The sequence below is a fragment of the Corvus brachyrhynchos genome, unplaced genomic scaffold, assembly GCF_000691975.1.
Source record: "Corvus brachyrhynchos isolate BGI_N302 unplaced genomic scaffold, ASM69197v1 scaffold409, whole genome shotgun sequence".
NCBI lineage: Eukaryota > Metazoa > Chordata > Aves > Passeriformes > Corvidae > Corvus > Corvus brachyrhynchos.
Window position 1 is genome coordinate 1,712,985 of NW_008246059.1, and position 17,801 is coordinate 1,730,785.

A 17,801-nucleotide genomic window follows, 5' to 3' on the forward strand; every position below is an offset into this window, starting at 1 on the left:
GGTGTTTCTGGCTCACATGAAGGCTACTTTGGTGAAGATTCCAAGGGAGGAGAATAGTAAAGAGATCTTCCTTCAGCAGTTTTATGATGTGTATGTGTCCCGTTCAGCTGGAACAGGCATTTTACTAGAAGCAGAAAAATTATGCAGGTTTTGTCTTAACTGCACACTTTGCCTACCTGACCCAATGTCAGCATTCAAACAGCAGAGACCATCAGACCACAAACAGGGCTGTAAAAACAAAGACTAGTATTTCAGTTGTAAAATCATTTTTTTATTGTTACAAATATACATATGAATAAAATCCCTTCAACCTGTAATGTAAGTGGGTAGCTGTGAAATTTGCATCCCCTCCCTCAAAGCTGAAATATTTTTACAGATGTCGAACTATGTTTCTCATAGAATTACACATTGAAAGGAAGCTAATATGCAGACAGAACCGAGGAAGGCCTCCAGAAAACACCAATATTAATAAAATTTCAATTGCCCTCATTCCAATCAACTATATACATTAATATACGAATGTGGAAGCATACCATGGTTATACATAATCCAAATCCTTCTCTGTTGTGCTTTCTGACAGTACACAAATGTAAGCATTGGAGCTTTATGTACAGTGGGAGAACAGGAAGAAAGAAGCTCCCTATGGGAGAATGTAAAAACCATACCCAAGCATTTAATATATATAATCTATACAAATTATTTTATTAGTGTGCTCTTTTAATATAATTACAATGTGCAATTGCATACCGCAAGAATATATTTATATGTAAGTCACGTGCAGATCTGACACATTTACATTCAGCAGTACAACACATTACCTGCTGTACAGTGTATTAGTGTAAGACAGTGTCCAGTTAATTTGCTTTGCTTTCTAAATGCCCTAATGCAGGGCACTCTTTGTAGCTGCTTCAGAGAAGTTCAAGTAGAATACACGAAAGAATGGCTGGCTTTAGCCAAAGGCATGGAAAGGAATGTCTGCACTGTACAGACCAGAAATTAAGGACCGAATCAATGCCAGGTGTACTGTAAATCATGATTGGAAGATCAGGTTTTCTGCATGGAAATGTACCTGTGGTGAAAGAGCAGCTGACTAAAAGGGCTGTTGATTGCTGAAACCCGATTGTTATAAAAAGCTCTTGCGCTACAAAGCACTTGTACTGATTGCTAAACAAAAATAAAATCTTTATCTGCTTCTTCGCCAGAGTCACTGGACTTGCTTCCCTGATGGCCGTCTTTACTTAAGGACCTCTGCTTCAGTTCCTGGAACTCATGAGACTGCTGCCCAGGGCTTCTTTTTGCAGCTGCATAAAACAGAAATAGGTCTTACTAATGACTGCAGAAGAGAGAAGAAGACGACAAAAAAATAACAATAAAAAAGTCATTAATGCGCATGGGACCTACTCCTGACCTCACTGAATTAATTTGCACTAGTAGGAGTAGCATAGGTCCATTAATTCTTCAAGCCAGAAAAAGGTGAGAAGAGAGAGTGAGCAAGCTTTATTCCACTGTTGGTTGGCAAGCAGGCGAACTTGAAACATGACACTTAGTACTTCATTGTGGCATGGATAAACATTACGGTTAGAAATGGCCTGGAGATTTTCTTCTCATCACACCACTTCCAAACCAAAACAGCATGCTTTTTTCCAGCTGGGATGGATCTCAGGCAGTGCACTCCTGGCTGCTCAGGTGGATGTGCCTGCTGGGCACCCCTCAGACCAGTGATGCACATCTCAGGCAGGCCTGTCTCCCTAGCAGGACACATCTATGCTCTCCCTTTTGACTCAGCAGCTTTGATCACAACAGACACTCACCTCAGCATCCAAGTTACACAAACTGCTTCTCCCTGACCCTACACTGCCAGGTCCCAATGTCCTCTCTATCCCCTAACAGGAGGGACACCCATGGCTCTGAGCTCAACCATCTTTTCTTCCAGATGAGACCACGGGCTCTGCACCTTGCTATGGTCAGGAATGGGGAAAGCAGGAGGGCATAACCCACTTCCCACAATCTAAATGCAAACATTTTGTTCACCCAGCACTCAGACATCTCCATAAAGCCAGGCCTTTCTCCAAACCTATAAGCTTCAAAATAAATTGGAAAAGAAGGTTGTAAACCTTGTTGAGATTCCTGATCTAATCAGTGGCCTACAACTGCTATGGTAACAAGATGGTTATACACATCAACCAGGGTGACCTTACCCAAGGACTGACAGCACTAGAAATCTCATACTTGCACTTAAAATGAAACTTTAAACACAGCGGCCCTTAAATGTGACCTTGTTGCAAGTCAACCTCATTCTACCCCCACAAAATTAAATGTTGCCATTACAAGACCTTTGCTCCACCATTTTGGGTAAGGATGGTCGGCTTTGGTTCACACTGATCCTTGTGCCTGACCACTTCTGTGAATCCCTCTCTAGACAAGACGCCAGGAGGTGCTGTGGCCATGCAGCACCACCTCTCCTTCCCCATGTACCACTCACCTGTAGCCTCACCACTGCAAGGGACAGCCTGCCCTGTCACCAGCACACAGCTGCAGCCAAGCAGCAGCCTGCCACTGACCATCTCTGTGGCCACTCCTAATTGTGGCAGGCTGTGTTAGAGACTGCCAGGAATGTGGGAAGTGCAGAGAGGGATCCCAAGGCAGCCAAATAGTTCTCCTGAGTCCAAAATACCTGTTTTCTCATTTGTGCTAGCCAAAATACATGAGGAAATGAGAGCCAGCAGCTACACACTGTACAGTGTGTACTGTGAGTACTGCATTCTTATCCTGGCTTTGCAAGCTGGGAAACAGGAAGGGATTTTGAGAAAGGTTTTTAAAGCCATTTCATAGAATTGGAGAGGATGATGATGCTAAAATCCTGTAAAAAATATTCAGGCATTTCCACCTTCCAAAACACCACTGCTTTTCAAAGAAATAGGTGCCTGGAAATTTTTTGAGTCATCCTTGACACCAGTACCTGTCTTTGTCTGGCCTTCATTGACTCTTCAAACAAAACCCAAAACACATCCTGCAGCAGCCATTTTAGTTTATGGCCTGATAAATATAGGCAAGTAGTTTGCCCCATAAATGACTGAAAGATGTATCAGGCATTTAAGTCCACATAGTGCAAGCAGGCTTCTGCCAGAAGAACTTACCCTTGCCTCAATGAAACCGTACACAGGTGACCTGCAGGATCCTGTCTATGGCAGGATCCCACCTTTCAAAACATACTTTATCAGAGAGGTATCTCAGAATGAACTAAAATATAATAATTTCATTATGATAGGGAGGGGAGATTCCCAGTTTGGATGGACTAAGTTTGATTCTACAATACGAAAAGGAAATCAGTTTATAAATTTTGGGCTGAGGAAGGGTTATGTGATGTCTTATAAATAGAAAAACTGTGGGTAAATGGAGTTGCATAAGATATTCAAACATACAATTAAAATACTTTAGAAAAAAGTAATTTTGAACAACTATTTAAACCAACCAGTTAAGAGATAAAGAGAAACATGTAAACATATACCATTTGAGAACAGGAGATTTATATTTTAAAAGCACATAAAGGAACCAAACATTTTTACAGCCTACTGAATGAGCTCACTGTAAGTCAAAGCTGCTCCTCAATGCAGCACCATGCCGGGCTTGGGTTCTTTAGGTGGTGATTTTGTTTGCTTTTGCAACTGAAAAGCAAAGTAACAATACATAATCCAATTTACCCAGTTCTCAAATGGTTTTGTGAGTGATGCACTGAAACTGGCACTAACAATATTCAAGCTGAAATGTATTTTGAAACACTGAAGTGCATGATCTTAGAAAGGATAGGTGTGCAAGCACAGCAAGCAGCAGCCAGACTACCTGCAGCGTGCCAGTGTTGCTGCACTGAGCAGTCACAGGTTGTAGTGAGTGCTCCTCTGCAGAGGGGCTGCTTGTGCTAGATGGGACTGGTCACTGAAGTTGCCACAAAGGAAAAATGCACACACGTCTTATCTGGAAATTTTTTCATGCCATGTAAATCCCATGGGGACAGAAAGATGATTAGAACCCCATGAGATTTTTACCTTTCTCATAATAACAAATGACAAACTCACACTCTTCTGTGGCTTCTTTGCTATTACCATTTATTAACAACTGTTGGTGCCAGTTATCAAGTACCATCTTGATGAAAAATGAAAACTTCTAACCAGAAGTTGGCCGTGCCATCCTCTGCCCAAGCACATTAGCTTCCTCTTCTGCACTGGTAGAATACTGCCCCGGAGTGGTTTTCACGCTGCCAGATGGTTTGGCACAGTCAAGTGCTGCCTCTCTTTTTTGACAATCTCCTGTTTGCTCTAGCAAGGAAAAGGATTCATTTATACTCCTAAGCTGTTCTGCAGGCCCATGTACATAAGGTAGTATGAAAAGTTTCACTTATCCAACCCATTTAATCAATTATTCAGAGGGCAGTAATCAGTATGCCAGTTGCTTGCTTAAATGTAGCACAGATATCTTGGGGTGTTGGTAACTGCAGCCTGATCTCACAGCTGCGCAGTGCAAAGAGGTGTATTTGCAGATTGTCCCATGAAGTACAGTTAAAGTCATCAACATAAAGCAACTTTATAATCAAATATCATCTAACATGTAGCTTTATTTCACAGGAGATATGATTTTTTTGCTAACTCAGACAGATTTGCAGTGATTTACCAGTTGCAGAAATGAATTGAACATGCTAGCCTGAAGTGAGGTAGAAAGCAAGGACAGAGGAATGGCTGAGTGAGGAAGTAGGACAGTAATGAATAAAAAAGAAAACATGAAAAGGAAAAAAAATAAAATGAACAGAATTTACTCTTCCCAAATAATTTTATGCAAAGCACAGCAGCCCATTAAGAACCTGGCAAGTTAAACTATTGTCAATAAAATATGTAGAGTGCCATGTAGAACCAAACAGAAAATCCTGTGTTTGGCTAATTTGACTGGAGGTTTAAAGGGAGCAAGGAGTAAGAAAGCACACTGCCTGACTCCTGTTGCTTTTGGCAACATGGATCATTCTGAATGATGGCAGTGGGCTTTGTAGGCAGCACAACTTCTCAGTCTTCACAACCCAGCCTTACATAGCTGCCTCGACTCGCTTGTCCCCCATTCTACTCTGTGAAAATCTGCTGTCAGAATGTGAAAGACACCGCTTTGTTTCACAGTTTAAGTGATGGGAACCACCTTACATGTCTTTCTTGAGGAGAGACCTCAAGGAAGGAAGACATCACCCCCAGACTTCAAATATCATCACTTGTGCCAGTTAACACCATGCTGAGCAACATTTCTGTAACTACTTCTCCACATATCCTGTGCTATCAGAGGATGCTTTAGCTCTTCTAAGAGCCAACTCAGGGCATGAAAATGCATCAGGAAAGGTAGAAATACAGTGCACACATGAAAATCAACAAAGAGAAGAGAGCAGCCTACTGTTGTGCATAAAAGATAAAAGGCACCAAGCCTTGCCCTGGCACACAGAGACTTATTGCCTGAGGAGGGGGAGGTGAACTCAGCCACATGCAGAGACCCCACAGAAAGGAAAACAGAGCAGTGGGCTGGCTGCAAGGAACCAAGTCATGGCTGCTTGCCTGAAAATGTGCTGAAACCACAGAGCTGCATTTCACATTATTGTGTGACCAGTATCAACCAGCATCTTAGTTCAGACCAAACGAACCATAAATATATACCTTAATTGTCCCTTAATTGTTCAGTTACAGTACTAATACCCAGGGATTAAATGTTCACTTGGTTTGGTCAAAGGAAGATGGGGGGAGGAGATGCTGAATAGGTGACCAGATACATTTTCCTCGTGCTTTTCACCTTTAAATGGCTAATGCTCTTCCCTTCCAAGTGAAAACAAATCAGGGGACAATGATGCATAAAATTTCACTAGAAGACACCAGTTATACAAACACTCCTACCTTCTTGAGAAAATGATCTGACTGAGGGGCTGCTCTGACCATCCTTTTCTTTATCAGAAGGAACTTTCTTCAGCACTGGAGGAAGCAGGGCAACTTTTGGGGAACTGGGGCCGGAGGGAGACTCTGGAGCATCCTCTGTGGAGTACCACAAACAAAAGGGTGAGAAGGAGAAATTGTATCTGCACTGAAGCTCACAGAAACAGTGCTGTTTATGATGGGCCAAACCTCAACACAATACACAAACAAGAAATAGCCAGAACCTGAGTCAGAAAAAGAAGGATTCAGGAATTTACATTATGACAAGAGAACAAGTTATATGGACCTCAGTCCAGGGGAAAGACTTTTAGCAGTCAAAGAGAATATCTCAATTGCAGCATTTTTCATGTGTGCTGTTATTGTAGTGCAAATAGAAAGCTGATGGGACCAAGGGATTTACCTGCAAGACATAGGTATGCAATTTGTAAAGAACAGCTGAAAAAAATTTGGATTTTTTTGGGAAATATTTGTTCTAGTTATATTTTTATTGTCCTGAAACATAATGAACTGATCACTTTAGATGTCCTGTTTCACAATTATAAGGCCTAAGAGTGAACCAGGGAAACAAATTACATAAGCCTTACAGAACTCTGTACTTCCACAAATGACTTCCCAGAGCAAAACACAAGGGCATCCATAAAGACTTGCTAAAAAGAAAAAAATACTTCTCTCTTCCGTATTGTAAGGAAATCTGGAACTGAAATTCAAATCCATAGTTTAAAACCATCTTGTTATCTTGATATCTTGTTTCTCTAAAAGGCTGGATATGGATAATGTAAGGCAAGTTGACTATAATCTTTACAGTCCTTACAGGAAGACCTTTTCAGTCTTACACTAGACAGCCCTCATTTGGATAGTAGGGAAGTAGGTTACTTAAACTGCTGCTAAGTTTGCTTCTCAAGGAGTTAACAGTGGCATATGTACACAACAGAGGAACTAGGAAGATACATTAAGCATTGACAGAAGAAAAAATGGAGCTCAGAGTATCACCTGTATTGCACAAAGAGTTAATTCAGTTGCATACTAGAAATTAATATAAATTTATCTCTGCTGAGGAGCCACCATGAAGAATCAATCATTTCACTTACAGCACAGGAAAGCAATGACCTTCCCAAATGCAATTTGGTACGAACAGATACAACAATTCTTCGACCTTCTCCATGCATTTGATACGCCTGTGAGGCCACTTGCTTGGGGAAGCTCAATATCAACACAAGGAGGAGCACAGTGACCAGCAAACACAGCTAGATATAGACTTTCAGTCTCTAACAATTTGGGGACATCTGAGCTGTGTTCCTTTGCACCCAGATTACTTAGCAAAAATTTGCTACCATTTGTGTGGCCATACTGTTGGAAACAACAGCAATGGCAAGAGCACAGAAAGGATGACTGCTTGGCTTTTTCATCACGTTGCCTGGGCATCCTTAGGCAGTGGGTTACTACAAGTACTAGGACAGAAGTTAGACTGCAACAGAGCTGTGTTGCTTTTATTATTGGCCACAAAACTGGCTTATTATGGGTAAGTATTAATTACTCCCTTGTGTTAAACCCACAGTATGCTCTCTGGGCAGGAAATAGGAGCTGGCAGAAACACATGGCTCAGGTCCTTCTGATACCTCAGACTTTGACATAACACTGCCTGTTTTACAGATTAAGCACCACTAAATAACCCATGCTTTCCTGTTGCATTTATCTTCATGAGCACCTTACCCGACATCTCTCACTTTGATGACCATTTCTAAAATGGTCAACAAAATAAATGTAAATCCACCTAAAAACTTAAGGTGATTTTGTATGTGAACAACATTCTGCCCACGGGAGTGCAGAGACTAAGTAAGCTCAGGTTTCACATCAAGGGCAGGCAGAAGGCTGTAACATCCCTTTGACTCCTCATCCTTACCAGAAATTCCATCATTCTAAGGTCAACGGTGATTATGGGAAAGTCAAGAGGGCTGCAAGCTGTACTTTGGGAAGAGGGGGGTTGTGACACTGGCCTATTAAACAGCAGAAAGACAAATGCATGGGAGAGCTGCTGAAGCATTTCCCACTACTAGAAGCTTTAAGATGATATCTGGGTAGGAGGCAGTCCCGCAGGATTATAAAAGCACAGTTACAGTTCTTTTCAGTCAAAAGCAATAAGGAAAGAAATGAAGGCTAAACAAGGAAAAAGTAAGAGACAGTTGGTTTGTCCAAGTTATTAAGAATAACAGCACTCGCTTGAGGGGCTAAGAGCAGCCTGCCACAAAACACCAAGGACTTAAGAGCCAGGTGTTTGGAGAAAATACATTCATTTTTGTCAGTGCTACTAAAACTGAGCTTTGATGCTGAAGTGCTCACCTCTTCTGTGAAAGCAGGCTAACTTAAAACAGCTCTGCCACTGCCACTACTGCTTCTCACACTTTACTATTGAGGATCACAGATTAAACCATTCTATATTCAAATTAGGGCAAAAAGGGGTGGAAAAGAAAGATGTAAGTCAAGAGCAAGGCACTGAAGAACCTGTCCCTCTCCATTGAACTGCTGTTCCAGATGTGGCCGTGGGAGTCTCCTCCATAGCCCACACAAACAGCACCCAGAAGCACCCAGAGGTGGGGGTAACAACTGCCCAGAAGAGCTTCTCACCAGTACGAGAAGCAGAGCGTGGTTTCTGTGGCACTGTGGGTCGTCCTGCCAGGCTGGGCTTTGCTGACTGCAGCGGGGGTTTTGGACTAGTCGGTGTATTGGAAGAACTTCTTGCCTTTGCACCAGCTTCTGCCTTTGGTTCAGCTTTTGAGTTTTTTTCTGATGATGCTGAGTCGCCTTTATTCGATGAAAACCGACTCTCTGGAAGGGTCTGCTGTTGTTTAGGCACTGAAATAAAAAGACACATAAAATAAAGTCCGCTGCAACACGGAAGGCTCCATGCACAGGTATACTGGTGTGGAAAATACCACCACAAGCTAACACATGCACTGCTATGTGACTGTGTAAAAAGATCCCTAATGTCTTATTCAAAATCACTGCAAGCAAAGCATCTAAACCTGCTAATTTTGACACATGCTAAGCTTCGTGATTCAATTACCCAAGAGAGCAATTGCATGTCCCCCTTTTTAATGTATTTGGGATGATGGCTAGCTGGACCTTATTCCTCCATCATATTTCTAAGAGCAGATGGCACAGCCTACCTGCTGAGAAAACAGTGATGGATCAGTGGAAAAGGCAGCTCTTGACTGTTTTGTGTCCCTACAGACAAAAGGTTGGGTTTCCAAGACCAACAGAGAAATCCTGGCCCAGAAAATAAATCCCAAGTGTGTGACCAGCAGGCTAGATCTTTATATTTGTTGCTTTTAGCAAGCTCTAGAAGAGATTTTGAAACTTAGCCCAGATCAAAGTATTCATTATATAGTATTTTGATTTATCGAATAACACTGTATATGGATTACAGTTTCCACACATTAGTAATTTTACCAATGTGTTTTTTATCCCAAACAAAGACCAAGGTATTTAGAGATAAATTTACAGTGACTTCCAAGCAGTAAGTCTAGCTGTGCAAGCTGGTAGAAAGCCTGCTGGACTCCAGGTTGCTAACAAGCAAAAAGCCTGCCCTACTTTCCTACTCTGCAGCTTTCAGGAGGTTGAAGGCTTATATCTGGCAGTGTCAATGACAATCTTGGAACTTGTAAGTTAGCCTGGGACTTTCAGCAGTTAATCATCTTTAATCTCAGAACAAATTTCAGACTAATTGAAATGCAGACTGGTAGCCCTGGTACTTGGCAAAACCGAGTGTGTGCTCACAGATGCTGACTTGACCTACCTACCTGCTATTCCCATTCAGAAATCCGACTGAACACGGAAGTGCTGAGCACAGATATTCTAAAGGCAGTGGGAGGGAGGGGAGTGTTTATATAGCTTGTTGCAAGCCAATCTCCAGTATGTTTTTCCAGCCTATGTAGGTGTTTTCCAGCCCAGCTGGAGTTAAACTCTGGCAAACCAGACAGCTGTGTGGCACACAGAGATGAGTGTGAGTGTGTGACACGGAGAGTTTGTGTCTCCGTGCACAAAATACTTTCTTGCTGCAAGTGAAACAGCGGGACACCACCGCCTGCACCTGTGCGTGTGTGCACACAAAAAAAGCAGGCAACATCCACACACAAAGCAAGGAATAAAACCCCCAAAACTTATTCTCCTTCTACACCACTATCTGTAGTTCTCCTGTAACAATATTCAGCAATTTTCCATTAACTTTCTTTCTTGTCTTCCTAACCTCAGGCTTTCTAACATTATTAGAACACAGTAATTTAAAATAAATTAGCCCCAGCCAAAGACAAACTGTAGTTGCAACAATGAAAAGGAGCCTTGGGGACCTCTCAAGCAAGAGTGGTAAAGAAACAATGCACAGCTGGAGGCCAAAAGGAAGGGGCAAGCACAGTGCAGTGAGGTGGGGGTGAAATGTGTCGTATACAGAGACAGAGACCGGAGAAAAGTTGAGGTCAGACACCCCCAGCTACTCCAATGCCCAAAGTGCAGACTATCCTTGCTCCTCAGACTTCAGTATGCTGTCATCAGGAGACACATACAGTCCATAAGGTCCTCCTCAAAAGACGAGCAGGCTTTAAAAGCACTGATTTATAGATTATGGCATGCTTTGAATATGCTTTTTAAAAAAGCTTTAGAAAGACATAAAACTTCAAAACTGATATTTGAAGTGCTCAGTCAAGATGGCCACATTTGGATTTTGATTTCAGCCTGTTTTTCTAGCCTTGCTTCTGTATGTTTTAGAAATCCTGTGTGCCAGGCTTGCAGGATACCACCACTGCTGAGAAATCAGACCTGGATTTCCTAGCTCAGACCACTCCTTTCATGTAGTAAACACAAACCACCAGAGCTGAATCTCTTCTGAAGCCATCACTGGCCAGTCCCAAAAGTATACAGGGAAACCAGTCTGTCAGCTTGTACTCAGGTGGCCGCAGTGTGGCACTGCCATGTCAGGGCCCAGGACTGCGGCTTGACAAGGACACGGAAAGACGAGGTGCAGAGGGAATTGGTGCTGTAAGGACTACAAGGCTGAACACCACTTTGTATACAATGGAGAGTTGCTTTGTGCACATGAGCAGTGTCCAGGGGCCTCCACAGCTTTGCAGACAGCCCTGGCTTCAATCAAACTGGGCAAATCCCGGGAAGAGCCAGCTGCCATTGACTGTGAGTCAGGACTGCTGACAGACTGACAGCACCACAGTCAGCTGAAAGTCAGGACTACTCAAGTTAGTGTGAGCAGACTTAAACCTTGAAAACTGGTCATATTTCCATCCTCAGATATATTGAGCACTTAGTCTTTTTTGTGCACAGACACTTCTGCTGGCTTTGCTGATCCCATTAAAAGCCAGCCTCCTTTCAAAGGCACCCCAGGCACCTGCACCAAGTACTTTCTCTTCTGTGCAACAAGAGTAAAAAGTGAGCCATAAACTCGGCCCTAGAGCTGACTTCATGAACAATGCCATCCATAGCACAAAAACTGAACTTGTTTCTAGTGCTTTTCACATAGTGTAAGCTCCTATTTTGCTTAATCAATTGTAGACATTCAATCTGAAGAGGGAAGTGAGATTTTAGACATCAGGCATTTTGCATTTTCCAGAAAGTTTATACCAGGAAACTTATACTGTACCTGTACCACTTCCATCCAGTCGTTCTGAGCTCACTGTTGTGTCAAAAGACTCTCTGGGAGTTGTGTCATTCCCAAGTTTCTGGAAGAGTAAGAAAAGTTCTCATATTAGTAATATGTCTGCAATGAATACAACTCAGGGGTTCTGTAAAGAAAAACCCCCTAATTTGGGAGCCATGAGGCAGAGAAATCAGTGATAGCAAGAAATGGAGCATTCTCTCTCTTTGTTTCAGATCTTGGAGAGTTAAGTGGGAAGAAAACTACCCTGATTTGTAACTACCACTGCCACATGCCTATTAGAGTTGCAATGACACACTGCCTCCTATGTGATGGGTCTCCTAATGTACAGGAGTTGAAACTGTAGGTGCTAGCTGGAAGCAGCCTTTTCTCCAAAGATAGCTCTGCATCTAAAAACTTCTTGTTTGAAATAAAAACCTTTTTCTGAAGATCCAGATTTTGAGTATGACTGCTGAAGGGATCTTATGCTCTTCTACACAGAACAACAACTTCTTATTTTAGATAAAACTGCAACTACAGAAGTAGGAGTGCTCACATACTTACAGGATTCCTCTAGAAACCAACAGACTTTACTTACTGAAAAGTATTCAAAGCTACTCATCACAAGCACCGCTGGGTGTTCAGCACCTCAAAAGAAAGGGGACTTCTGGTTTATATGCTGATATTTTGCTTAAGTCTTCTATTGTCAAAAACAGGTTTCCTAACATCTTGGCCTCAAAAAAAAAAAAACCAACAGCAGAGACTTTTGTCATGTCATCGATAAGTGAGCTTGAAACCTGTGTATTCACCAGGAGAAGCTTAGATATGCAGCACTTGTAAAAAAACCAGCCTCCTTTTACTGCCTTACCTGCTAGCAAAGCTTAGGCAGAAGGACAAATGAGAGGATTCAAAAAAAGCACATAGAAGTAGGTGCAGGATATACTAAGAGAGAAAGCCTTATAAAGATAAGACATGGGATAGAAGTGAGATTTTTTTGAAACTAAGAAAGTAGGGGTAGACTTCTGCAGGCAAGCAGCTGCAACCTTGATCTTCATTTGCTATTTCAAGGCAGTTAGTATGGCCGATGACTTAAAGCAAATGATTTATTCTGATGACCACTGCATTTGGTTATATACCCACATGAAAGTCATGTTGACATGTTCAGGTCACTGTTACTACTGCTGCAACACCAACTCTGACTGTCCCATAGCATTCAGGAATCTCCACCACGTGCCACACAGTGTACAAACATGATCACTGCCCTTTGGGGGTTATGATCTGAAAGACTGCTAAGTATAGCATGTAGTTAAAAATGGGACAACAGGAAACATAGGAAGGGAGAAAATGGTTACAAGTAGCAGGAGTACATATCTATTACAGAAAAACTGATGCATTTAGAGTGAAAATAGTATTTCAAATACAAGCATAAAGAAATGATCCCTAAACACCCATGCTGGCCACGTGCCTTTCGCTGTGGTGGTAATACGATACAGGCATTTCAAGACAAGATGATTTTAGGGAGTGATGCAGAAGACGTTGTTGGCCTTACAGATTTCCTGATACCTCCACGTTGCTCATGTAATTTCTCAGCTCCTAAAACAAAGCCTCTCTTCAATACAACAAAGAGAATAGAGATGCTGAGTGTTTGCTATTCCTGTGTAAGACCTGGCAGGGTGTCTTGGGGTGACTTTATGATGTGTGTCCCATATCACTGCCCTATGCCCAGAAATTAATTCTTGTGCCTTTCTATGCCTTTAAACTGAGCCTGAGAGGGGGAAGGAAAAACTGAGCAAAACTTTTTCAAAGTGGTTCGAAGCTTGTTCAAGGTCACATAGAGATAGTGACTTTTTTTTTTTTTCCCCAGTCACCTTTTGGCCAGTTTTTCAGCTTCTTTTCTCTGAAGAGAGACTGAGAGTTGAACCTTTTTTTCTTTCCCTGGACTTCTGGATTTTCTCCCTTTTCTGCTGGACTGCTTCAATATCAGAGCACATCAGGAGGACTTTCCACCGGGCACAGAAGGCCTGGCCTTGGGCCAAGCTCCAGCTCTGAGGAGACCAAAGGGAGGACTCGAACACTTTCCCAGGTTTTTCCTCTACAGTGAAAGATTTTATTATTCAGCATTATTTTCCTTTTCCCATGTGTTTGTTAAATAAATGGTTCTTATCTCTTTCACTTTCTTTCGAGGAAAATTTATTTTTCCCGAACCTGGTGGGGGAGGGGTGGTTGTGCCTTCTTTCAGAGGATATATTTCTAAATTTGACCAAACCAGAGCACAGGGTGATGCGGTCTCCCAGTCTCTCCTCTAAGAACAGGTGAACACCTGAAATGGCACACTGCATTAAGGAGGGTGCTATTAGAATAATCATTAAACTTCCTGTACTGTAAAACTATCCTGATACAATGAAGTGCTCTGGACAGATGCTCTCTAGAAATGCTGTGACTTGTAGGGCCAGAATATTTAGCTATGGTGTCCATATGGACAAAACAAAGTCACCTTCAAAGATAGCAGAAACCATTGGGCAGAAACTCAGTTTTTATTCCCATTTCTTGACTGCCACTGATATTTTGGCTAAATACTCACCTTTTCACCTCCTAAAGTTACATGTTTCTCTATATGACTGTCTTGGCTATATATATTTTAAAGGGAATACCACTCTCCTTTTACTGGACTTTTCTTCTGTACCTCGGAAAAAAACGCCTTTTTTGCAACAATCTTTTCATGGAATGTAAATTCTCATGAACTTTCACTGAGAAACTAATTTTCTCATGTAAATACTGAAGATAGATGCATAACACTTAGCTACAGTAAATTACTTAGGAGAGCTGTACGACGGTACAAAACTAATTTCACTGTAATTCTCTCCTCCCTCTGTAGTTATGGGACTACTGGGGAAATGTGACCATGTACCGAGACATGTCCAAAAGCCAGTGCTGGCACCTATTAGTGCAGTACTTAAAAATGCAATTAGGATGTGTGCATGTTTGGCTACCTACTGTACACATATTACAAACAGCTTATGGCCCCCAGACAACACTAAACAATGGCTGCAAAAATTTACCCTGAAAAGTCGGATCAATGCAGGTAAATTCATCATGTAGATAAATAACACCCGGGCTGTATTTTTAATAGGAATTCATGCAAGGTTGGGAAACACTGCAGGGTTGGGTGTCATTGAGAAGGAATGAACAGGTTATGGATGACTGTTCCCTCATAGGCCTTGCTCCAGGTATTTAAGAATCCAGCGTGTAACACTAGATGGAGCTAAAAGATCGTTTTATGTGCGCCCTGAGGCAACACTGATCTGCAAGTACTTGACTCTACTATTAAAGTGCCAATTCCCACGTTGTATTCTAAGTAAAAGAAAACAAAAGCGCATTTACCATCTTTCCATCTACTCTGCACCTGCTCGTGACTTCTATCTGCAACATGACTGTGGTAGGGTATGAATGAAACAGTAAATTCCTTCTGGCTTTGTTTTCATGTAAAATAGCTCAGAATATAAGCAGCCATCTGTACCTTAAAGGAAAATAAAATCTTCTATCATACTGAAATTCTGATAAATTTGAAGATGTTACAGAACTTGGTATCATAATGATCCTAAACAATGTAGCAGTGGGATGCTGTCTTCTGCAGCTCAAGTGTCAGGATCCTGTATGATTTCCACACTCATGAGTATCATGAAAAAACCTAAATTATTTCATATTGTGATGGATGAAGCATGTGAAAAATGCTTTTGAAGAGCAGTTCAATTTTGTGTCCGCTGAGCAACATTAAGAATAGACAACTCAGTACTCTGCTGTGTAGGGATTCCTATTTCAGTTCAGTTTTCTTGTCACTCTTTAATATATAAAGACATAGTTTTGCATTCCACAAATATAAATTTGTACTAAAAATAAGATCAATAATATTATTTTCTAGTAATTTAAACCTGAAATAAGAGGACTCACCTTTCCAGCCAGTAAATAAGCTAAGTGTGATAAAAACCCCCTAAAACCTGGCAATAGGCAACAACTTTTCCTTTTGCTGAATGAAATTAAAGTTTTCAATTACTGTGATGAAAGCCGACCAGTTGAAGAGGACTTTTACTCTCCCCACTCGAAAAAAAATTACACATGCTAATAGTCTACCTTAGTCATGTTGTTCCAGATTTGACTCACTGTAGGTAACAAGTGTTAAGAACCCAAAGAGCACGAAGCATACACAATCATGCACTTGTAAAAATTCACATAATCTGGAATAGCTTGGTATTTTATAATTACAGGCAGGGTGCAATACTCTTATTTAAAATCATATGGCATTTTATTTGAAAACTTGCTGCTTTAAAGGTCAATGAGACTATTCATGGGCATTATCTAATACCAATGAGAAAGGTGGGAATTGGTCATTTCTTTAGAAAAATCGTTTTTGCACTGAGGATCCCTTTAATGATCCACAGACGGCTGCATTCATTTGAATCTGCTTATGAGAAGAGTCTGGTGTCTGCAGGAATGGCTTACACAACATGGCAAGCACTGTAAGACTGTGAAGAAAGGGAAAAATGGACTTAGGCTGCCTTGCTTGGTCACAGCAAGACAACTTTGTACATGTTAAAGGAAGGAAAACAAAACAAAGTTTCATTGTAAGGTAACACCTTTTAAATTACAGGGGACAGTGGTGGGGAATGGAGAACCTCAGAGTGCCCTGCACATGGAAGAGGAAGAGAGCAGTGAAAAAAGGCTGATTCTTTGGTAGTTGTGAAATATGCCAATTGCAGCTGGCAGGAAACAGAGGATAATAAAGGGGAAGACCGATGGCAAATGGGCATCAGGCAAAATAGGCCGGCACAGAATGCTTTGGAGGAACACAAGGATATTCCACTCCGTACATTTGCAGAGTGAAGCAGAGCTCCTGCCCAGGATCAGCACTTCACAGAAGAGAAAAAGGGAACCTGGACAGACAATTGGAAATAATTTTTTTTTAACAGGTTATTTTCTTTCATTGTTAGTATTTGGAATATATAAATCAAAGGCATAAAAATAATTAGGTGTGGTACAAAAGGACAAAAAAATCAAAAATTGCAACAAGCAAAGTATATGCCAAATATCGTAAACAGTGAATGGTAGCCAGATTTGCTTCTCTGTATGGAATATATAATTTAATATACAGTAGAACTCTCCATCTGTCTACATCACTTTCTGAAAGAAAAGGGTACTGACAGCTACCACTGTAGTTAACCTTGCCACATACCTGAGGTACTGGTGTGCAAGGGGGCACACAGTGAGAAGCCTGTCCTAGTTTTACCTTTTCTGGAGCAATTCCAGCATGCACCGTGAACGAACCACATGCATCATATAGAGTGGAGATACTGGGCCGGGCTTATAAGTCAGCCCCAAATCATTCTGTGATATGTGCAAATAATTAGATGGTCTCTTCTGTGTTTGTGATGGTCTGACACCAAGTGCAAGGGCAGGCATCATCCCCTCCCCAAGGCTTAAGGGTGCAACTCCTGCTCCACATGTGCAGCCTGTGCCTTGGCCAGGCCGTTTGTGTTCAACCACCACAGCACAGAGCAATCCTGTCACAGGAACACCACGATCCCTGTTGGAAAGCAGGACTGATGTGTCAAGCCCCAGCCACCAATCCTTGCAGTCCCAACCCACCTCTCCTGAACACACATAGTTTTGCCCATTTTTTTTAACAACTCAAAAGAAATCACATTGCCTTCACCTTCTGAGCAGAGGCTGCTCTCTTCTCCTGCTTGGCTTTCATTTCTGCGAGAAGTCCACTGCCCATCACTTGCACACCATACCTCCGGCCTCCCTGGGGGCTGCCCTTGCTGTCACCCCTCTCAGCTTTTGCCACATCATCTGTCTGCACCTCTTCCAGTGAGTCTGGAGTCTTTAATTCCTCGGACCGCTCCGCACCACCGTTCTGCTCTGCAGACTTTGCCTCCTTCTTGCTTGCGTCTAAAGCTGGACTTTTTGCAGCAACCTTGGGCGAGGAGGGCTCCTCTGCCACCGACACAGTCTGGGGACGTTCTGATTTGGAGCCTCTCGATTTGATTAAGTTAAGGAAGCCACTCTTCCTCGAGTCCCTTTTCTTCTTCTCGTCACCTGCTTCACTGGGCTCACCGCTGTCTGAACTTTTAGTTGATGGTCTCCTAAAAAAGACACCAACATTTCAAACTTTTCTCCACGCCCCTCCTCCCTTTTTAAAATAGTACCAAACGACTTCTTGC

The 17,801-nt window shown here is 42.0% G+C and overlaps 1 protein-coding gene across 1 annotated transcript in view; it reads right to left on the reverse strand.

Moving 5' to 3' along the window:
• Window positions 1-249: 249 nt before the first annotated feature.
• CARMIL1 (capping protein regulator and myosin 1 linker 1) overlaps window positions 250-17,801 on the reverse strand; it is a 197,305-nt gene continuing 179,753 nt past the window's right edge. Inside the window, 6 exon segments of the mRNA XM_017746126.1 lie at window positions 250-1,301; window positions 4,167-4,313; window positions 5,913-6,047; window positions 8,571-8,798; window positions 11,590-11,668; window positions 17,291-17,723. Of these exon segments, the coding sequence (XP_017601615.1) occupies window positions 1,165-1,301; window positions 4,167-4,313; window positions 5,913-6,047; window positions 8,571-8,798; window positions 11,590-11,668; window positions 17,291-17,723 (1,159 nt within the window). The 3' untranslated portion in view covers window positions 250-1,164.